The following is a 24,014-nucleotide window of genomic DNA, read 5'->3' on the forward strand; positions in this document are numbered from 1 at the left end:
GACAGACCATGGTGGAAGGCTGACACCAGGGCAGTCTCGTTCCATCCACTTACTGCTGCGAGTGTTCGGAACGAGATGGCGTAATCTGCGACGCTTCCTCCTTGCCGGATGGACATGAGCTTTCGGGCTGCGTCGGTACTGATGTCTGCCTGATCGAAGACCCGAAGCATCTCTTCAGAAAACAGCTGGAAATCAAAGCACTCAGGTCCCTGTCTTTGCCAGATAGCAGTAGCCCAGGCTCGCGCCTTACCAGCTAATAAGGTGATCACAAAGGCAATCTTGCGGCGATCCGTAGTGTAGGTGGTAGGCTGAAGCTCAAAGGTGAGTTGACACTGGGTAAGGAACTCTCGGCACTCACTGTGCTTGCCGTCATACCTCTGTGGTGCAGGAAGGCTGGGTTCGCGAGGTGAAGAAGGCAGCATTGCAGGAGGCACTGGAGCAGGAGTGGGAGCTGGATCAGGAGCAGGAACTGGATCAGGAGCAGGAGATGCAGGCAGAGATGTCAGCTGTGCCAGGGTTTTCCCAATTTGCTGAAGCAGTTCCTCGTGGTGAGCGAGGGCCTCACGTTGGCTGGTGAGCGTACGTCCATGAGCGTCCATGGTCGCTCCGAAGCGTGTCAAAGCTGCCATAATTCCCTGAAGGTTGGCCGGGTAGACAGTTGAAGCAGCCTCTGCTGAGTCGGTCATGACGGAGTCTTTCTGTTAGGGTTTTGCTGGGATTCGAACCTGGTTCGTTGGTGTGATAATCCAGCAAACCCCCACTAGGCCACCAGGGGGATGACTCAAATGCAGAGGCGTGAGGCGGAAGTAGAAAAAGAATCAAAAGGTTTATTTAAACTATATACACTATATACAGGGCAAAACAAAAGACAAAAAAAAACCAAAGAGTAAAATCCAAAAGAAAAGCAAAGTGCAAAAATACAAAAGCTAAGAAGATCAAAAAACACAGTACAAAGGAAACTGGAGATAAACATAACAGCACAAAGACTCCGTGACAAGAGGACTGAACTCAGGGGTATAAATAGACAAACTAATTAAGGACACAGGTGAAGATAATTAGGCAATTAACACAAACACAAAACACAGGAACAGTGGCGGCCTCTAGAGGCCAAAATAAACACGACATGAAAAGGAAATAACAGCGGCCTCTAGAGGCCAAAACAGTCCTAGTCCTAACAGTTTCTGGTCCATTACAGTGCAATAACCATATGAAAATGGAAGAGACCAGTCAAAAGAATTTCAAGCATAGATACTTTGACAAAATATCTTCAATTTTAAATTACAGTTTATGGTCTATGGCTTAGAATGTTACCGGATTGTTTTTCAAATAGTGGAATGTCAACGGATGCAAAAATGATGACACTTGGCACAGAGGCTTCTGGGAGGATAAGCCGGCTCCTTTAAAGCTAGATGGCCTTTCGATTTCAAAAAATTGGTGAAATTTAGTTTCCTCTGAAATTTGGTTATTGTGATATATGTTTATTTCTGTTATATCTCACAAAATATCAGGCCATTCTGTGGCTGGGAAGTTATTTAATTTGGGGGATTCCCGAGCAAATAATGTGCATGAAATTGCTCGCTTCATGCAATCAAGCAGACAGAGGAAGTCCGTGTGCGCATGCGCAGGTTTACCTTCTTCTTCTTCTTTTGGGTTTTCCGAAAGCCGGCATCCACAGTGTTGCATTACTGCCATCTACAGGTTCACCTTTGACCATGCACTAACAGTCACATCATTCTGTCACTAAACAAACAGCTGATCACACAGAGGTGCTCGCTGACTGCCGATATTGATTAGTTTGGTCCTGTGTTTCTTTTCCTTCACAACATAACGTCTTTTCTTATCTCTTTCCGTTACTGTAGTCGGCCATTCACATTTCATTCGCACATTTACGTCCTTCATTCTTATCTCCTGTTTCAAATTTGTATCCCACAATGCATTACGCGAACGGGGAAAGCCCACCACGTGATGCATGACGTAGTATCTTGAATTGGGTCACGGTGAAGCAAGAAAAAATAGCAGAGAATTTAGAGCCATGTGACCTTAAATTCATTAATTGTTCTTTTTTTAAAAAAATAAATAAAACTGGAAGTCTGTGATTCAAATTCAGTCGCTTTTGGTCCACTAAACAAAAATAATTGGGAGTCAGGGAAAATTCTTTTTATGACGTCCACTTGAAAAATCTGAAAGGCAGCCTAGCTTTAAAGTTTTTATGTAGGTCGTTACAAAAACATGTCTCCATTTAAGGGTTCCCCAGATATACATCCTCGAGGATTCTACAACTGTAAATTTTCAAACAGATATATTCAACTGGGGCGGCACGGTGATGTAGTGGTTAGCACTGCCGCCTCACAGCAAGAAGGTCCTGGGTTTGAGCCCAGCGGCTGGCGAGGGCCTTTCTGTGTGGAGTTTGCATGTTCTCCCCGTGTCTGCGTGGGTTTCCTCCTGTTTCCCCTACAGTCCAAAGACATGCAGGTTAGGCTAATTGGTGGCTCTAAATTCTTATAATGTTGTTCTCGTTAGTATAGTGGACAGTATCTCTGCCTATCACGTAGAAGACCAGGGTTCGATTCCCCGATGGGAGGCTTTAGGGGTGGCATGGTGGTGTAGTGGTTAGCACGGTTGCCTCACAGCAAGAAGGTTCTGAGTTTGAACCCAGCGGCTGACAAGGGCCTTTCCGTGTGGAGTTTGCATGTTCTCCCTGTATCTGCGTGGGTTTGCTCCGGTTTCCCCCACAGTCCAAAGACATGCGGTTAGGTTAATATGGGACGGCCTTAGGCCCTTGAGCGAAGCACCTAACTCCCAGCTGCTCCCCGGGCGCTGTTAGCATGGCTGCCCACTGCTCTGGGTATGTGTGTGTACTCATTGCTCACACGTGTGTGCATGTGTGTGTTCACTGCTTCAGATGGGTTAAATACAGAGAGGAAATTTCACAAGTGTGTGATGAATAAAGTTATGCTTCCTTTCTTTCTTTAAACTGACTGTAGGTGTGAATGTGTTTGTCTCTGTGTCAGCCCTGTGATAACCTGGCGACTTGTCCAGGGTGTACCCCGTCTTTCGCCCGTAGTCAGCTGGGATAGGCTCCAGCTTGCCTGCGACCCTGTAGAACAGGATAAAGCAGCTACAGATAATGGATGGGGGTGGCACGGTGGTGTAGTGGTTAGCGCTGTCGCCTCACAGCAAGAAGGTCCGGGTTCGAGCCCCGTGGCCGGCGAGGGCCTTTCTGTGTGGAGTTTGCATGTTCTCCCCGTGTCCGCGTGGGTTTCCTCCGGGTGCTCCGGTTTCCCCCACAGTCCAAAGACATGCAGGTTAGGTTAACTGGTGACTCTAAATTGACCGTAGGTGTGAATGTGAGTGTGAATGGTTGTCTGTGTCTATGTGTCAGCCCTGTGATGACCTGGCGACTTGTCCAGGGTGTACCCCACCTTTCACCTGTAGTCAGCTGGGATAGGCTCCAGCTTGCCTGCGACCTTGTAGAACAGGATAAAGCGGCTAGAGATAATGAGATGAGATGAGATGAGATGAGAGATTCTATCAGTTATTTAGATAGTAACTTTCACATTCATCTCGCAGGCAAAGATGACTTTTATTTTGAAAAGAAATACTTCCGGGTTTTTTGTTGGCATTTCTGCCTCACGTCACTCTTTGTTTACTGGTTCATTGACCGTATTATTATGAGGATATTGCTTTTTTAACCCCAGATTATTATTATAAAATTATTATAATTATGTCAATGACCTGTCCTGCTCATGACATCAGTCACAGACCTCTTCAAAATGCAATGCGACTCGTAAAAGTGGCTATTCAGTTGGATTCTGGTAACAGGCATAAGGTAACTAAGAACGCTTGTGACAGATGATACAGAAACTATGGGCATCCAGAAAAAAAAAAACCTGCATACACTATTTTAAAGTCTACTAGATAGTAACGTTACATTAAAAATAACATACTGCCAGAATGCTACCGTCCTAAATACACTGGTATCCCCTCTACCTGCAGTGACATTGCATTTTATTGGCCTGTTTGACTGTGTCCTGTGTGTGTAGTGTTTGCTTAAACACTGAACTTGCCTAGCTAAGCAGTTTGTGGTGTTGTGGCTGCTGTTATTATTGGGAATCTGTGCCTTTTGAATAAACGAAGTTAGACCATAATTTTCCCTGTTATATTTCTAAATTAGTCTCTATGACCTTTACACTGTCATAATCATGTGATTGAGGAAATGAATTGCATATCTAGTCTTCTTCTTCTTCTACTTTTTTTTTTTTTTTAGGAAGCATACTGTGAGTACTTGAGGAGTGTCAACTACATTTCTCATGCCCTCCTTCAGGATGCATCATGTAAAGGTGACTTTGAAAATCAGTGATTTTGAATCTAATATGACATTGCGCAGACGCTCTTATCAACCTGGGGATGCTCAAGGGCGCTTCAGACATTTCTGATAGTCCAGGGAATCGAACTAGCGACCTTTTGGTCCCAAAGCTGCTTCGGTGGTGTGGTGGAGTGGTTAGCACGGTTGCCTCACAGCAAGAAGGTTCTGGGTTTGAAGCTTCTTTCTGTGCGGAGTTTGCATGTTCTCCCCGTGTCCGTGTGGGTTTCCTCCGGGTGCTCCGGTTTCCCCCACAGTCCAAAGACATGCAGGTTAGGTTAACTGGTGACTCTAAATTGACCGTAGGTGTGAATGTGAATGGTTGTCTGTGTCTATGTGTCAGCCCTGTGATGACTTGTCCAGGGTGTACCCCGCCTTTCGCCCGTAGTCAGCTGGGATAGGCTGCTGCGACCCTGTAGAACAGGATAAAGTGGCTAGAGATAATGAGATGAGATGTACAACATACCCAGAGCAGCCTGGGGATGCTCAAGGGCACTTCAGAAATTTCTGCTAGTCCAGGGAATCGAACTGGTGACCTTTTGGTCCCAAAGCTGCTTTGGTGGTGGAGTGGTTAGCACGGTTGCCTCACAGCAAGAAGGTTCCGGGTTCGAGCCCAGCGGTCGGCGAGGCCCTTTCTGTGTGTAGTTTGCATGTTCTCCCCGTGTCCGCGTGGGTTTCCACCAAAGACATGCAGTTAGGACTGTGAAGTGCCCTTGAGCAAGGTACCGAACCCCTGACTGCTCCCCGTGTGCTCTAGTATGGCTGCCCACTGCTCTGGGTGTGTGTGCATGTGTTCAATGCTTCAGATGGGTTAAATGCAGAGGATGAATTTCACTGTGCATGTGACAAATAAAGCTTTCTTCTTCTTTAACTGTTACCTACACGGACAGAACTGGGCAAATCTGCTTTTAGTTTATATGCAGCACGAGTGTAGTACATTACAAAATACTTTAAATTTGGACTCCCTACCCTCACTAAATGTCTTCAAAAATCTTTTAAACTCAGTTCTCACACAACAATGCTATTGTTTTTCATAATTTTTAACCCCTTATATCTTTTTTTCTTGTCCTTAACATCTGGAATGTTGACATCTGGAATGTCTATGTGCTTAGTCTGTTAGTCTGTGTTTACTTTATTTTCATTTTTTGGAATGCCTGTGTGCGTATGTGTTAATATTGCATGTTCTACAGTGCTGAGCGTAAATGAGTACACCCCCTTTAACAAGTAACATTTTAAACAATATCTCAATGAACACAAACAATTTCCAAAATGTTGAAAAGACAAAGTTTAATATCACATCTTGAAACTTTTTTTATTTGCTGCCACCTTGGTCAGGACTCCCTGGAAGAAGAAATAATGTATCTCAATGGGACATTCCTGGTAAAATAAAGGATAAATAAACTTAGGCCATGCCTTTCCCTCATTCTCCCATTCTTGGCTCCATACATTCTTGGCAGTCAGTCGAATATCTGCTCAGAGAAGAAACTCTCATGTCTGTGCCCCACAGATGCCTCATGCCCCCAAACGAGAGAAAAAAGTTACTGTACATGGACTACCTTCAAACAATCAGTCAGGACAAGGAGGCTTTACTTCTTGCTTTTCGATTCAGGAAGTGTGGCTTTGGAGGGAAAACAAGGGATGGGCTTTATCTGTTTTTTATTTAGAGTAAGCTAAATTCCACTAGGCGGTACAGTGGTTCGAACCTGGTGGTCAGCCAAGGCCTTTCTGTGTGGAGTTCGCATGTTCTCCTCATGCCTGTGTGGGTTTCTTCCGGGTGCTCCGGTTTCCTTCCTCAGTCCAAAGAAAGAAACAACAATTGCTGATTATTCCTTTAAATCATACTGTATGAATCATGAGTATATGTAGCCATGTATATGACTCGTATAGGTAGGTAGATATCAAAGAAACGGTTCAGTGTTGGTTATGGTAGTGAAATGGGGATTTTTCAGAAAGGAAACCCATCCATCCATTATCTGTAGCCGCTTATCCTGTTCTACAGGGTCGCAGGCAAGCTGGAGCCTATCCCAGCTGACTATGGGCGAAAGGCGGGGTACACCCTGGACAAGTCGCCAGGTCATCACAGGGCTGACACAAAGACAAACAACCATTCACACCTACGGTCAATTTAGAGTCACCAGTTAACCTAACCTGCATGTCTTTGGACTGTGGGGGAAACCGGAGCACCCGGAGGAAACCCACGTGGACATGGGGAGAACATGCAAACTCCACACAGAAAGGCCCTCGCCAGCCACGGGGCTCAAACCCAGAACCTTCTTGCTGTGAGGTGACAGTGCTAACCACTACACCACCGTGCTACCAGAAAGGAAACCAAATAGGTTAATTTGTAGTTTACTCAAGCACAAATCAATAAAATTTCTTTCAGCTTCAGCCACTATTGGAGAAGGGTCTGTCTTTGTTTTTGTTCCTCATATCCTGTGTTCCAGCAGCTTTTTGATACCAGCAGCGTGGTTGTTTATCAGCCAAAAAGACAAGAAGTCATTAGTAATTTCACACACACAGGAAGGGTCAGGGCTTACATTTAAACCACTTAATGTGGGTTTGGAGCGATTTCAAGTGGAAATTCTATTAATTCAATTATGTCAACAATGACGGTGATCCATTAATACTGTTTCAGACTCATATTTCCTTTGCTTTTGAAGTATTTGATGTGCATATTTTACCAGTTTGCAGCGTTTTTAATTATATATTTACATACTTTTTTTTTTATTTCCTGTCTGAATTCTTTCTTTGACAGCTGTGGGAGAGATGGAGGAAGTGGAAGTGGAGAAGATGGTAAAGTTGGCTGAGCAGTGCTTAGAAAGAATAAAATCCTTTATAGGAAAGAGAAATGAAACCACTGTTCATAGTTCTTCTCCAACCCCAGTTCAGGCATCATCATGTGCACAGATCATCCCTCAAACCAGTACCAAAACATCAGGTGAGCATTATTTTTACTCTCTTGATACTGCTGAATGCTACAAAATAGAAATTCAAGTGTACACTATTTCTTTCCTATTTTTAGAGACTTTCAATAAAGCAGTGATGGATTCGAGTAAATTATACCTGATTGAGCAGAACTCTCAACATCACAGAGTGCTCTCAGAAAGTAAGGGGGAAAACTGTCCTTTCCTGCCTCCTGAACTATTCCAGAAGCTACAAGTCATGGAGTCACAAGACAACAAAAAGTGAGTAACTCATTGCCTCATAACCGTTCCACAAAACAATCGTTGCAGTGCAGAGTCCAAAAACTTTCCAAAAAGAATCCAAAAACTTTCATCTTCTCATGGGTTATCAGGTTAAACAAGACCATTACTTATTGATCTCAAATTTGTGTCTAATCATAGAAGAATTATTGATTCCCCCAACTAAGTATTGTACATTCATTCTCAGGGGTCAATACAAGCACATTTATATAATCTTATATATTGATAAAACATTCAAATATGTCGAGCTTGTTTGTGTAGAGTAGATGTGCTCAGTGCCGAATGATTTCATAATCACATCAATCAAATGGGGCGGCACGGTGGTGTAGTGGTTAGCGCTGTCGCCTCACAGCAAGAAGGTCCGGGTTCGAGCCCCGGGGCCGGCGAGGGCCTTTCTGTGTGGAGTTTGCATGTTCTCCCTGTGTCCGCGTGGGTTTCCTCCGGGTGCTCCGGTTTCCCCCACAGTCCAAAGACATGCAGGTTAGGTTAACTCAGACCTGGGCATTTTACGGCCCGCAGGCCGCATCCGGCCCTTTGATTCATTCTGACCGGCCCGCGTAAGGTTAATGAGAAATTACAAAATAAACGTATTTTCTAATTTTACCTCATGCATGGATTGAATGTGCATTGCTTTTATTTTGAAGTTGTGTTCAACAAAAACGCAATGCGCGCGACATGAAAATGACATGAAATCCCACGAAACCTAATCGCGCGATAACTACTTCCATAATTTGTCCAGACGAACCACAAACTTGTACGTCATCCTTCAAACGGTCCAGCCAATCACATAGTGTGACGTCACCAGCAGGCGCCGGAGCCGATCTCCGGCGAAAAGCACCAAATGAGGTGATTCGACTACAAATGTGGGCATCATTATTATAATATGATGTATCTTGCTTGATATTTGGAGTAGAAAGACAATATTGTGATGTCTTTATTGTGTTTTGGGGTGAATGTGACTGAAAAAAAATGGTACAAACGTTCACATTTTGTTAACCATTGTTTTGGGAAATTTGATTGAATAAATGACATTTTTTTTGTAAGGCAACCTCATTTTTTCCAGATTATTACCAGTCTTAGCAGCTTGTAAGAACAATGTTATTTATTGTTTTATATAAAGAAATATAATTAATATTATGCAGAATTTAGTTCAGCCTTTTGGTCCGGCCCTCCACAAAATTTTCTGTTTCTCATGTGGCCCCATGGAAAAAATAATTGCCCACCCCTGGGTTAACTGGTGACTCTAAATTGACCGTAGGTGTGAATGTGAGTGTGAATGGTTGTCTGTGTCTATGTGTCAGCCCTGTGATGACCTGGCGACTTGTCCAGGGTGTACCCCGCCTTTCGCCGTAGTCAGCTGGGATAGGCTCCAGCTCGCCTGCGACCCTGTAGAACAGGATAAAGCGGCTACAGATAATGAGATGAGACATCAATCAAATCAAAGTCCTTCCCACGCCATGTGGCGCATAGGGCGGCGCCGATCTCTGTTTCTGTAGCCCTCAGCCTCTCGCCTATTACATAGCTAGGGTTACAGTGGGGGGCTAGTCCTCTGGTAACCACGAGAGTTTGACTCCCCACTCACATCTGTATTGCAGCGTGCATGGTCTTTGGTATGACCCGACCATGAGTAGAACTCCCGATCGAGAGGCGGACACGCTAACCACTAGGCCACTAGCCGCTATTCATAATCACATAATTCATAATAAAATCTCTTGAGAATCTTTCACAGGCTTCTGTTACCAGTTACTGCCCATGATTATTTGACTCCACATACATGAAGGTCTGAATTTTGTCATGAATTGATTTAACTGTTAATACCGCGGTATAGACAGAGACCCGTCCATACCTGTCCAACCAACTCCTGTGGTTGGACTATAATAATAATAATAATAATAATTTAATAGCGTATACTTGGAGTCTCATCTCATCTCATTATCTCTAGCCGCTTTATCCTTCTACAGGGTCGCAGGCAAGCTGGAGCCTATCCCAGCTGACTACGGGCGAAAGGCGGGGTACACCCTGGACAAGTCGCCAGGTCATCACAGGGCTGACACACAGACACAGACAACCATTCACACTCACATTCACACCTACGGTCAATTTAGAGTCACCAGTTAACCTAACCTGCATGTCTTTGGACTGTGGGGGAAACCGGAGCACCCGGAGGAAACCCACGCGGACACGGGGAGAACATGCAAACTCCACACAGAAAGGCCCTCGCCGACCCCGGGGCTCGAACCCAGGACCTTCTTGCTGTGAGGCGACAGCGCTAACCACTACACCACCGTGCCGCCGTATACTTGGAGTGATATGTATATATTGTGTACAGATTATCTCAGAGATAGACATAAATTAGTCAGCTTGTGGTCATTGTTGTTTGAAATGTGTTACAAGAATCAAAATTGAATTAAGTGTTTATTTTGAAAAAAAGAATAACACGAGGTAAAACATTAAATAATGTGCTGTTGTATTGTTTTTAGTGCAATACAGGTCAAAGATTATTCACAAATCATTGTTTTCCGTTTTAATTTCAATTTCTACATACCGTCCCAACATTTTTGATTTTGCGTTGTTTAAAATATTTGGATAGAATGCCTATTTTTTTTTTTGTAGTACTTATGAACGGTTTCTTTATTTTGTCCCCTTTGTCATCTGTCCAAGAATCATTCAAAATCCCATCTGTTGCACAATATCTATGCATTTACGTGTGTGCTGTCTGTTATTGTATGTGCATGGACCTTGAATAAAGGATATAAAAATTCCTGTCTCTGAGAACTATGATATGGACATGTTCCACTATCAGTTTGACCCCTTTCAGTCTTTGTTTAGCTATTTTTATTTTTTGACTCATAACACTGCACATATCTGTAATGGGGATATTTACTCTGGATATTGACATGTGAAATTGATTTGTCATGGCTATCAGATTTGTGATAGAGGATGGATCCTTGCAGCATGCGTGTTAAGAAAGTGTTGCTTGATATATTTCCAAATGTCATCAAAAATCAGCCCCTACTTTTCCCATATGGTATTAGCAATTCCCAAAAGGGGAAATAGTGTGTAACACCTTCCTGAGTTGGGGCAGTGAGGATCTGGAACAGGCACAACAGTTCAAGGTGCGCTTTATTTTAATGTTCACTTTTCAGTGAGACTTAAGGCCTCTGCATGCTCTTGCGACAAGGCTTTCGCAGATAGCTTTTCGCAGACAGTTGTAATTTATTGTTGAGCGGGGGAATAGGCGTGCGCGATGTTATTCACCGGCACAACGCAAGGGGGCGCGAAGTCGCTAGGAGTAGTTGGTGGGTGTGGTTAGTGAAGTGTTTATCCTCCGGTTACTTATAATGACTAGAACTTTTTTTTTCATAATGACTAGAACTGGAGTTGTATAGATGTCCGTACTTCCTCACTTCCTCAATCAACCGCTCTTCATGCTGCTCCATCTTCGCTCGTGTTTTTAAAAATGCCGGTCGTGAAAACAAAACAAACCGGGAAAGTAGGGAAGCGGAAGTGCGTGTACAGCGGGTAGAGTGGACCAATCAGAGCCCTCTTGTCTGCGGCGCTGTCTGCGAGGCTTCTGCGGTGGTCACAATTTTTGGGAGGTGCGCGCAGAGCATCTGCGAAGGTGGGGGGGCTACGCAGACACTGTCTGCGACACCGTCTGCGAGGACTGGGTTGTCAGCATAAATTGCCCTTTAGGCCCTGTCCACACGGCAACGGATTCAAGTGAATCCGATAAAATTGTTTATCGTTTTGGCCTGGCGTCCACACGGCACCGGCGTTTTGGGCGCCCCAAAACGAAATCTTTTGAGAACGGGTTCCAGAGTGGAAAGATCTGGCAACGGCGCCGTTGTGAAGTCGTCTGGATGAGTAGAACGGATTTGTTTATGATGACATCACAACCACATGTGCTTCACGCCGGGTAGAAGTGTAACGAACTCAATGCGAGTTGTCAACAAATCCTATAACTTGGTTCATGAAACACGCTTACAAAATATTTTCACTGTGAGTATTTATTGTGTAATGGTGCAAAGTGAGAGAGAGAGAGAGAGAGAGAGAGAGAGAGAGTTAGGGCAGAGTCAATCCCGCCAGCAAAAATAGGGAAAAAAAAGGAGCGATCTCACCTCTTCAGATGTTGGTTTAAGTCCTACAATACATTCCTCAAAAAGGGCGTAGAAGAACAAATTAATCCATCAACGTGTAGCATTCAATTTATTCCGGACCATTAAAGACGCCGCCTTCCGCGTAGAATCATACGTCATCCTCGCCACCATATTGGATGGGTCAAAGCGGAGAATAAAGATGCCTCATTCATGTGCTGCGTTTAACTGTACCAACAGGTTTGCCATTCAAACGAGATCACATGGGATTACCTTTCACAGGTGAGACTGGAAAAATACTTTTCATTGTATTTGGTCATTATAATGTAATTTTACGAACAGATTTTTCTGACTTTGTGGCTAATATGAAGTCTCGCGTATAATAGTTTATGCGCATGCGTCCTTACTACTTCTATTGTTCTGGTGTCTCCGAAGGGACCGTCTTACAGCGCCCCTAGAGGTGTGGCATGTGTATTGCATCGTTTTCAGCAAGCGTTGCGTTGCCATATGTACCTGATATTTTACTGATCCGTTGCCCATGTGGACATATTTTTTTAATAACATCTCGTTGCCGTTGTCGTGTGGATGTAGCCTAACACGTATGCATGCACGTGCACACATTGGGGAACACAGCTCACTCTCATGTGACTGGCCATCTGCAAGACACACGTTAATAGACAGCCAGTAATTAGACATAGGTGTAACTCATCACGTTACCTGCTGGTTCAACCTGACTCTCGCTATTCACAGCCGACACTCGACCACACCCCCACTGCCACAGACCCTCACCACCCGACTCAGGCTGGGGAGGCGTCTTTCCTACAGCTGACTGTAGGCCAGATGCCTGTGCTCTCTGGAATGGTGAAAGGTGGTCTCCACAGGAGAGCGGGGTGAATTGGGCCGCATCTTTTGGACTTACCTCTGGTCCCAATTCCGCCGTCTTGGGAACTACTGTTGCCAGAGCCACAGGAACCTCCTCTCTCCAGGGTTTCTGAGGTGGTAAATTTGACATGCATCGCCCCTATCTGTGCACCTGACCTCATATTCGACTTCCCTTATTTGCCTTGTGACCTCAAAGGGTCTTTGCCACTTGGCGAGTAATTTGAAGCTTGATGTGGGCAGTAAAATGAGCACTTTTCTCCTGGTGCAAATTCCCTTGGCTTTGTCCTTTTGTTGTACAGGCGGGCTTGATGTTCTTGAGCCTGTAGCAAATTCTCTTGGGTTATGTGACTCTGTGCGTAGAGTTTTGCTCTCAGGTCAAGAAAGTACTGAATTTCGTTTTTGCTTCGTGAAGATCCCTTCCCCCAATTTTCTCTAACGGCATCCAAGGCGCCATGGAGCTTGTGCTCGTATAACAATTCAAATGGGGGATACTCAGTGGAGGCTTGTGAGACCTCGCGCACTGTGAATAACAGAGGATCTATCCACTTATCCCAGTTTCTATTGTCCCCGTGAATTAACTTGGCATCTTCAATCCCACAAACATCTTTTAAGTATTGTGAGAAGGAATGGCAACAGTGGTAAATGCTTTACTGTCCTAACTTTTTGAAATGTGTTGCAAGAATCAAAATTGAAATTTTTTATTTTGAAAAAGAGTAATATTCATGGGGCGGCACGGTGGTGTAGTGGTTAGCACTGTCACCTCACAGCAAGAAGGTCCGGGTTCGGGCCCAGCGGCCGACGAGGGCCTTTCTGTGTGGAGTTTGCATGTTCTCCCCCTGTCTGCATGGGTTTCCTCTGGGTGCTCCAGTTTCCCCCACAGTCCAAAGACATGCAGGTTAGGTTAACTGGTGACTCCAAATTGACTGTAGCTGTGAATGTGAGTGTGAATGGTTGTCTGTGTCTATTGCCGCTTTTCCACTACAAATGCGGCTGAGTCGGGCTGAGCCGTGCCGTGCTGAGTCGGGCTGAGCGGGGCTGTTGGAGTTGCATTTCGACTACAACCGCGCTGAACCGTGCTGGCTGGAAGTGGGTGGACACTTTGGGTGGAGTTAGCGAAAGTGGGTGGACGTCACATGATGTCGTTAAGCAGCGCAAACAGTGACATCAGTGATCTTTTAAGCGGTAGTCTCACGACCCGAATAGTAAACAATAAACATGGAGGACATGGAGTCGTTAGTGTTGCTGGTCTTGGTTCTGTGGCTTGTTGTCACCGACAACGCCAACAGATACTGGCAAGAGCATATAGATGAGGCGAGGCGCATAAGGCTTCAGAAATTCTCGTAATTCGTAATTCTTCTTCTTCCGGGTTTACGGTGTTTACAGATCCCAGCGTGCTCGCGGGGCGTGTGTGGGCATGTGAGGACACTCCTCCTCACCAATCAGTGCACAGGGGAGTGTCTGCTCACGCCCCCAGCCTCACTCGGCTCGCTTTGGCTCGCTTCAGCCCCACTCCAAAACGGTGCGAGTTTTAGGGGCTAAGCAGGGCTGAAGCGAGCTGAGTCGTGCTGGTTTTTGGTAGTCGAAACGCGAGCCGTGTCGGGCTGAAGTGAGCTGAAGCAAGCTGAAGTGAGCTGAAAAAGGGTAGTGGAAAAGGGCCATATGTATCAGCCCTGCGATGACCTGGCGACTTGTCCAGGGTGTACCCCGCCTTTCACCCGTAGTCAGCTGGGATAGGCTCCAGCTTGCTTGCAACCCTGTAGAACAGGATAAAGCGGCTACGGATAATGGATGGATGGATAAAATTAATGCGGTAAAACTTCAAACAGTGTGCTGTTGTATTGTTTTTAGTGCCATACAGGTCAAAGATAATTTACAAATCATTTTCAGTTTTAATTTCAATATACTGTCCCAACCTTTTCTGGTTTTGTTTGAAGAGAACTTGGTTTTCTGTGTTAAGTATGAAAATATAAAGTCTGAGATCTAGTTTCTGTCTGTGTGGAGTTTCACATGTTCTCCCAGGGTCCGGGTTTCCTCTGGGTTCTTCGGTTCCCTACTTCCCAAAAACATGCTCCTAGGTGTGAATGTGTATGCATGGTGCCCTGTGATAGACTGGCTTCCCATTCAGTCTGTGTCCTGCCTCATGCCAGGTATTCCATGGCCAGGATAAAGTAGTTATTGAAGCTTGAAAGAATGAATAAGAAGTGCATGCCTATTATTATAAAAATTGAGGGAATAATGCATGGGCACAAGAGAAGACATGTTATCCTCTTTTCTCTCGCTTTAGTGAAAGAACAAATAAGAGAACATTCTGCTGTGGTAATACTCATTTTTATTCATTATGCCTTATTCACTATCTAATTTTAATCTCAGAATCCAATTTTGTGTTTCAGAGAATTAACACCTATTGAGGAGGCTTCATGTCTGAACCAGAAACTAAAGGCTAATTATGAGGCACGTCTGGCACGACTTGCCCCCAGTCAGGCCACACAGAAAACATCACTGGTAAATACATCTTCTCAAGCCATTCGTGTTCCAGTCTCCCTATTGATCTCATTTGGAGGTGTCTAATTAATTCCACACTTCCATTCACATTCATTCATATGTCCTCACCCCAATTTCCCACCAGTAGAGTATGTTCAGCTGCCTAACCTAAAAGACTTATGCTATAAGCCTTTTATATATTTTAAGTATGTCACAATCCCTCCCCACCACCCTTTTTTTTTGAATAAGCTCCTAGTTTAAGTCCAACATGGACTGTTCTCAAAGTGGAGGGATTTGAGGGGAGGGATTGAGTGGATTGCATTGAGTTCGTTTTCGAACTCAGATTATACACTCACCGGCCACTTTATTAGGAACATCCATACACCTGCTATTTTATGCAGTTATCTAATCAGCCAATCCCTTGACAGCAACACAGTGCATAACGTCATGCAGATACAAATTAAGAGCTTCAGTTAACATTCACTTCAGACATCAGAATGGGGAAAATTGTGATCTCTGTGTGTGGCATGGGTGTTGGTGCCAGATGGACTGGTTTGAGTATTTCAGAAACTGCTGATCTCCTGGGGTTTTCACACACAACAGTCTCTAGAGTTTATACAGATTCATTCATTCATTCATTATCTGTAGCCGCTTTATCCTTCTACAGGGTCGCAGGCAAGCTGGAGCCTATCCCAGCTGACTACGGGCGAAAGGCGGGGTACACCCTGGACAAGTCGCCAGGTCATCACAGGGCTGACACATAGACACAGACAACCATTCACACTCACATTCACACCTACGGTCAATTTAGAGTCACCAGTTAACCTAACCTGCATGTCTTTGGACTGTGGGGGAAACCGGAGCACCAGGAGGAAACCCACGCGGACACGGGGAGAACATGCAAACTCCGCACAGAAAGGCCCTCGCCGGCCCCGGGGCTCGAACCCAGGACCTTCTTGCTGTGAGGCGACAGCGCTAACCACTACACCACCGTGCCGCCCCTTTATACAGATTGGTGCAAAAAAAAAAAAAAAACATTGAATGAGTGACAGATCTCATCTCATTATCTGTAGCCGCTTTATCCTGTTCTACAGGGTCGCAGGCAGGCTGGAGCCTATCCCAGCTGACTACGGGCGAAAGGCGGGGTACACCCTGGACAAGTCGCCAGGTCATCACAGGGCTGACACATAGACACAGACAACCATTCACACTCACATTCACACCTACGGTCAATTTAGAGTCACCAGTTAACCTAACCTGCATGTCTTTGGACTGTGGGGGAAACCGGAGCACCCGGAGGAAACCCACGCGGACACGGGGAGAACATGCAAACTCCACACAGAAAGGCCCTCGCCAGCCACGGGGCTCGAACCCGGACCTTCTTGCTGTGAGGCAACAGCGTTAACCACTACACCACCGTGCCGCCCAGTGACAGTTCTGTGGATGGAAACATCTGATTGATAAGAGAGGTCAAAGGAAAATGGCCAGATTGGTTTGAGGTGCCAGAAATGATATAGCAACTCTTTCCAACCGTGGTGAGCAGAAAAGCATCTCAGCATGCAACAGCAGAACACCATACTGGGTTCCAGTCTTGCAGTAAAGCACAGGAATCTTAGAATCAACAAGTTCCTATTAAAGTGGCCGGTGAGTGTATGTTGCGATGTCATAGAGGACATTTTAGGGTTTTTTTTTTTTTTTTTTTTGGGGGGGGGACACTCCAGTAGGAGGAAATTCAGTATAATATCAAGTGACTTTATTCCAGTTCATTAATATTTTAAAACTCTCTAACTCTTTTAGCCCTATAAGCATGAATTCAAATATGTTCAGATAATGCTGACAACAGTGATGTGTAGACATGTATCAAGGTGGGCTTGAGTTTTGAAAAGGTAAAAGTTATTCATGTTTAATTAAATTACAACTGCATGTTGTGCCGTATGTATACATCACTGTAGATTTGTTTTTGTTGTTCTACTCAGACTGCAGTCTTCACAGTCTGAGCTATTCCGATTATGTCAATGCATAGTGGTGGTTTTAGCTTGGATGGCACCCTGGGGGTGACAGAGTTTACCCTGCATTGGTACTGTAGGAAGTTAGAGGCGCACAATTTAAGATTCCCCCACTCCAGCTACCTCGGACTTATGAGTGATAGAAAACCAATCGTGCAAAAATCTCAAAATTCTGATTTTTTTTTCTTTGTGTGGGCACCCTACGCCAGCCTGGGCAGCTGCCCGTGTCATCACTGCTACTGCCGATGTGTAGAAAGTGTTATGGAAAGGCGCCATGAGAGCAGTGGTTCTCAAAGTGGGGTCTGTGATGCATAGCTATCAGGCCAGTGGGTTTTTATTTTGGTACAGGAAATCACAATCCACCATTACGTAACTTATTTATTATTGAACTCGTATACAGTATGTAGACACCTGACTATCACACGCTCATGTGCCCATTCCAAAATTACTGGCATTAACACGGAGTTAGTTCCCCCTTTCCTGTTATAACAGCCTCCAGTCTTCTAGAAAGGCTTTCCACTAAATTTTGGACTGTGGCTGAGGGGATTTGCTCACTTAGCCACAAGAGCATTAGTGAGGTCAGGCACTGATTGGGTGCAGGTCCCAAAGTTGTTCAGTGGGGTTCAGATCAGCACTTGGGCCACTTCAAGCTAGCCATAGTGGTCTGATGCATAACTGATGCATGAGTTGTGGTGGCTGCTTTCTTACTAAAACCTGAGCTAAGCAAGCTGTAAAGTAAACTATAAGTTGACACCACGCTTGAAGATAATTCAGCAGTTTGGTTCAATTTTGTGTACCTGCTGTTAGTGAGTAGTTGACTTTTTTTCTTTTTTTTTGGATAACTAATGACAGCAGGGGTGCAGATCTGATGTAAGGATTGGGGGGGGGGACACAAAAGTGATTTTTTTTTTTTTGCCCGTGTGCAACTCATACCATGCAACCATAAATCACAACTTCGTAGAGGCTCACCACAGCATTCAAAAAGTACTGCACAGGGAATCATTTGTCTGAAAATACATTTGTTTGTACAATTTTGAATAATTTAGGGGATTTTTATTGGGGGGGCACAATTAATGTTTTTCAGAAATTGGGGGGGTCATGTCCCCCCCCGTCCCCCCCGGGATCTGCACCCATGAATGACAGTAAAGTTAGATTGTATAAACCCAGTAGTGGATTGACTAAAAATAGCTTTTATGCTATTTATGCTATATTCAGTGAGTGATAATTTTGTGAGTGGTTTTGATACTTTTGGGGGCAAGGAGGAGAGAAGATTACATTTCTTTAGCCCTTTTTACACACACCACAATATTGGCGGAAGAGACTCGGGAGAGACTCAAGCAAGCGACATGTTCGTGTGAACAGAAATATGTTGTGAGGAGAAAGTGAGGAGAAGTAGGAACTGATTTGAAGCAGAAAGGTGCAAGAACCTTAGACGCCATAGAGGGACATGTATGAATTTGCGCTGGTCTCAGAAAGAAGAACATCAGTGTCAGAAATGTCACACCCCTGTTCCGCCATGCCAGCTGTCCCTTTTCTACAGACGTTGATTCCTACTCTATTACTACCAATTATTCTGGGAGCCAGAACAACAGAGGGACACCCCCCACACACACACATTCAGACATTTTATACAAAACATGAGGCGGAATAAAGGTGTTAGATTGCTGCCTTCAGTTAATTTCTTACTGTTGTAACAGCAGAGGCAGAACCAAAATTTTGCATTCAGTAAGTATGTTTAAGTTGTCTTGGCAACATATTTTATGGAGTACCAAATATTAGACGACTTGATATGCTATTAATAAATGTATTTATTTGGCATATTTCCCACCAGACATTTTGGCTGTTGACATTTTCATCTGCTGGATGACTACACGTCGTACTAGCTAAAAGCCGGTATATGCCTACTAACGTAAACTCTGCCCGGAATGGGATGTGCATTGCTTCCTCCCGCTGGTTAAAAAACAAAACAACAGAAATAATGTATGTGTTTATTTGCATATAGTGCAGGTAAGTGAGATATGATCACGAGCAGTCACTTGAGATGCATGTGCAGAAACAATAAATGGCGGCACAGTGGTGTAGTGGTTAGCGCTGTCGCCTCACAGCAAGAAGGTTCTGGGTTTGGGCCCAGCGGCCGACAGGGGCCTTTCTCTGTGGAGTTTGTATGTTCTCTCCCGTGTCTGCGTGGGTTTCCTTCGGGTGCTCCGGTTTCCCCCACAGTCCAAAGACATGCAGTTAGGTTAACATGGGGCGGCCATGGCCTGAAGGTTGGACTGAAGCGCAAGGTGCTCTTTTGAGCAAGGCACCTAACCCCCAACTGCTCCACGGGCGCTGTAGCATAGCTGCCTACTGCTCTGGGTATATGTGTGTGTGCTCATTGCTCATTTGTGTGTTCACTGCTTCAGATGGGTTAAATGTCGAGGAAACATTTCCCTGTGCTTAAGGCCCTGTCCACACGGCAACGGATTCAGGTGAATCTGATAAAATTGTTTATCGTTTTGGCCTGGTGTCCACACGGCACCGGCGTTTTGGGTGCCCCAAAACGATATTTTTTGAGAACGGGTTCCAGAGTGGAAAAATCTGGCAATGGCGCCGTTGCGAAGTCGTCTGGATGAGTAGAACGGATTTGTTTACGATGACGTCACAACCACATGACTAGAACAAGCAGCACTCTTGCGCGCATCATTCGTAACCACAACAGCAACAATGGCGGTTCCCAGAGTAGTAGTAGTTTCAGTGCTGCAGTCGCTGCTAAGTTTATTCGCATTATTGAAGCAAAATGTACAGGTGTTATACCAACTAGGCGAGCGGCAGAGACGCTTACACAACCACACGCGTCAGATTCTTTTAAACCTACCACGGCGTGTAACTAGACGGGCCAAAAGAAGAAGATTTTGGGTGAGACCTGGAAGACCCTTCAACAGACTGTTTTGTATGAACCACTGCATTACATTCACTTTTGTATACAGCTTTTCTTTTAAATAAACAAGTAACTGAACCATTTCTTGAATTTCTTTTTTTTATTGGATAAGACTGCTTTTCAAAATGTTCACACACAATATAAAAAGTTATATAAATTATATAAAAATGCTTTTCAAAATGTTCACACACAATAAGAAAATTAAGTTATATAAAACTATGCACACTAATAAAACTAATTTGTACACACAGAAGGCACGATTTCCTCGCGTAGTCGCAGCCATCTTCTTCTTGTTGTTGTGTGCTTGTTCCTGTGAGTGCTTCACACCGGGTAGAAGAAGGGGTTTATGCGCATGCGTCCTACTTCTTCTATTGTTCTGGTGTCTCTGATGGGACCGTCTTACAGCGCACGTAGAGGTGTGGCATGTGTATTGCATCGTTTTCAGCAAGCGTTGCGTTGCCATATGTACCTGATATTTTACTGATCCGTTGCCCATGTGGACGCGATATTTTTTTTACCCGCTAAAAAAAAAAATCTCGTTGCCGTTGTTGTGTGGATGTAGCCTAAGTGTACATGCGATAAATAAAGGCTTTGTTCTTTTTCTTAAATGTGAACAGCTGTCCTGATCACCGTGTGAACAGGACCTACAATATTTTTTTTTGGCAGAAGCACATATGGGTGTGATGGTATCCACAAACTTTTGTCCATATAGTGCAGTCATTAACTTGTTTGACTGGTCACTTGAATTGAATGGGGTTTAATCCAAAACATCTACTCAAAAATATTGTAAGTTGTCCTGAATAAAACAAATACTGTAAACTTTAAAAGTTAACTTGGGTCTAGTGTGTTATTTTGTAGGAAAGTTCAGGAATTAAAAAAAAAAAAAACTCAAAGGCTTCAGTAAACACCCAGAGTATTATTGCACATACATGAATAATGAGCTTAATATTTGAACAGTTAATTATGCTCATAAATCTGTGCTGTGGAGGCCCATGAACTGAAGTCTAACACACACATTATATTTTCTCCATGATTGTAATGTAATGTCTGTTAGTAGCCCAGATACACACACATTACAAAGCACGTAGAGACAGGAGGAGCTATTGATTTTATTTTATTTCTTTTTTTGCAAAATTTGTGTTACGTGATTCACACCACAAAGGTCGACAGTAAAGAGAGAACTCCCACAGCAATTATGTTATGGATTTACTGAAGAAGAAGAAAAAAATAAAAACCTCTTGTTTATTTGTTTGTTTGTTTTACTCCCCCTCCAAATCACCTGATAGTGTTTGTTGTGTCGGTTCAAGAATAAAATGTCCTATAATATGAATCTTTTCTCAACACATCTCAACATTTCCTGATCTCTTCATCTCACTGTTAGTTAACATTGCATTCAAATTCATGTTAATGCTAGCTGCAAAAATATCTCCAAACATGTTAATATATAAACACTCGCTCTCCCCTCAGTCATTGTAGCCCATTACAGGGAATGTCTTTAGATTAGATTATCACCTTCAAACATGTACAGCATCGGCTCTGAGGACTTGTCACAAAATAGCAAGTCTTCTTCTTTTGGCTGCTCCCGATTAGGGGTCGCCACAGCGGATCTTTCGTCTCTATTGCTCCCTGTCTTTGGCATCCTTCTCTACCACACCTGCCACTTTCATGTCCTTTCTCACCACGTCCATGTATCTCCTCTTTGGCCTTCCTCGTTTTCGTTTGCCTGGCAGCTCCATTCTCAACATTCTCCTTCCAACATGCTCTGCATCTCTTCTCAGGATGTGCCCATACCATCTCAGTCTCATCTCTCTTAGCTTAATTCCCAAGCTCTCCACATGTGCTGTCCCTCTGATGTGCTCGTTCATTATCCTGTCCAACCTCCCATCGCAAACCTTAACATCCTCAACTCCGCCACCTCCAACTTTGCCTCCTGTCTCTTCGTTAAGGGTACGGTCTCCAATCCATACATCACAGCTGGTCTCACTACTGTCTTATACATCTTACCTTTCACTTTTGCTGGGACTTTCCGAAATCCTTCTCCAACTGCCTTGCCCTGCCACACTCTTTCTCACCTCACTATCGCAGCCCACATTTTCCTGCACAGTTGACCCCAGGTATTTGAATTCACCAACTTTCTTTACGTCTACTCCTTGCATCTTCACTACACTCTCATCCCCATTCTCATTGATGCACATGTATTCTGTTTTGCTGCTGCTCACCTTCATTCCTCTTCGTTCCAATGCATACCTCCATCTCTCCAAACCCAACTCAACCTCCTTTCTACTTTCACCACATATCACAATATCATCCGCAAACATCATGTTCCATGGTGACTCTTGCCTCGCTTCATCCGTCAAGCTATCCATCATTATGGCAAACAAGAAAGGACTCAAAGCAGATCCTTGGTGAAGTCTCACCTTCACCTTGAACCATTCAGTCGTTCCAACTGCACACCTCACATCCACAAAATAGCAAGTAAATACCAGGTTTATAATAAACATATTATGACAAACCTCAGAGTAAACTGTGTAAAATTGTTGGAGCTACGCGGAGTATACTGAATTGCTCATGGAGTTGTGTTTTGTGTTCTGATTGGCTCGGTGGTATTCTGCGACAGACAAACAAACAAACAATCAGTGCGTTTACATGCACATAGAGAAAATCTAATTTCTGCCGTAGCTCGACTGAAATCGAAGTTCTAAATGCCATGGAAACACCTTAGCTCGGCTGAAATCGAACCGAACTGGATTTCTCGTAATCGAGCTACGCGACCTAGATTATGCGATTGTAGCCCAGCTACTTAGTGCATGTAAACCGTATCGAGCTACGTAGTCGAGCTACTTACTTCAGCACTGCCCCTTCCGGAAGTGACGAGTGACGAGACCACAAGCGGGAAACACGACAGCCTCGGTCGGCATGACAACAGTAGTCTTCGTCGTCGTTCTTCTTGTGAACACAGAACTGATGACTTTGTTTATACTCTTGAATAGCTCTTCTTCATGATGACAACCGGAAGTGTACCAACACGATGGGGCGTGTAGCGCCACCTGTGGCTCGGGTGCACAATGTACCTCACACAATAGCTCGATTTCCTTGTGTGCATGTAGGATTGGATTTCTCTGGCACCCCTGCTGGGACCCTTAGCTCGATTACCGACAGTAGCTCGATTTGGATGTGCATGTAAACGCACTGAGTGACTCGGTATGGTTTCCATGTGAATTGTTTTGTTTCACTTGCACGGTGGTGTGTAGGTATCAAGTGTGTTTGTCTGACAGAAAATATTTTACTCTTCACGAATAAAATTTGACCTGGCCTGATTTAGACTAGTGTAATGTTTAGACACCACCCCCCCTACCTTTTGTCTTTAATTTTTTTGGTGGTTAATTAACTAGGAGTGTGAGATGAGATGACCAACCTTCCTGCAATTCACACCCTGATTGATCAGAGGGATTGATAGATATGGGCAAATTAGTCAGGGAGCATATGTAACCTCATCTCATCTCATTATCTCTAGCCGCTTTATCCTTCTACAGGGTCGCAGGCAAGCTGGAGCCTATCCCAGCTGACTACGGGCGAAAGGCGGGGTACACCCTGGACAAGTCGCCAGGTCATCACAGGGCTGACACATAGACACAGACAACCATTCACACTCACATTCACACCTACGGTCAATTTAGAGTCACCAGTTAACCTAACCTGCATGTCTTTGGACTGTGGGGGAAACCGGAGCACCCGGAGGAAACCCACGCGGACACGGGGAGAACATGCAAACTCCACACAGAAAGGCCCTCGCCGGCCCCGGGGCTCGAACCCAGGACCTTCTTGCTGTGAGGCGACAGCGCTAACCACTACACCACCGTGCCGCCCCATATGTAACCTACTTTGCAAAATTTGCCAAGTCTGGTTTCTCAGTATTAACCCTTTATTTACATCCCAAACAAATTATTTTTACTTGTTGTAATGTCCGCAATCACCATTTTCACCCAAAAAAAAGGAAATGCTAAATATCGCATGTAAAAAGGTTTTAAAAAAATCCAACACATATCCATATCACTTAAGTCC

The 24,014-nt window shown here is 44.4% G+C and overlaps 1 protein-coding gene across 4 annotated transcripts in view; it reads left to right on the forward strand.

Annotated features, from left to right (window-relative positions):
• The first annotated feature begins 3,627 nt into the window (after window positions 1-3,627).
• vps9d1 (VPS9 domain containing 1) overlaps window positions 3,628-24,014 on the forward strand; it is a 56,587-nt gene continuing 36,200 nt past the window's right edge. For 3 of the 4 annotated variants that reach the window (XR_009654888.1, XM_060923725.1, XM_060923726.1), the window contains exons 1-5: window positions 3,628-3,829; window positions 4,268-4,340; window positions 7,119-7,301; window positions 7,386-7,548; window positions 14,936-15,047. Coding sequence is in view for 3 of the 4 variants with exons in the window: in XM_060923725.1 (XP_060779708.1) it covers window positions 3,725-3,829; window positions 4,268-4,340; window positions 7,119-7,301; window positions 7,386-7,548; window positions 14,936-15,047 (636 nt within the window). In the remaining variant the exon portion in view is untranslated. Of the gene's footprint in view, window positions 3,830-4,267; window positions 4,341-7,118; window positions 7,302-7,385; window positions 7,549-14,935; window positions 15,048-24,014 lie in introns of those variants that run through there. The other variant, XM_060923727.1, reaches the window with a different exon arrangement.

Source organism: Neoarius graeffei, chromosome 6 (genome assembly GCF_027579695.1).
Source record: "Neoarius graeffei isolate fNeoGra1 chromosome 6, fNeoGra1.pri, whole genome shotgun sequence".
In the NCBI taxonomy this organism is placed as follows: Eukaryota; Metazoa; Chordata; class Actinopteri; order Siluriformes; family Ariidae; genus Neoarius; species Neoarius graeffei.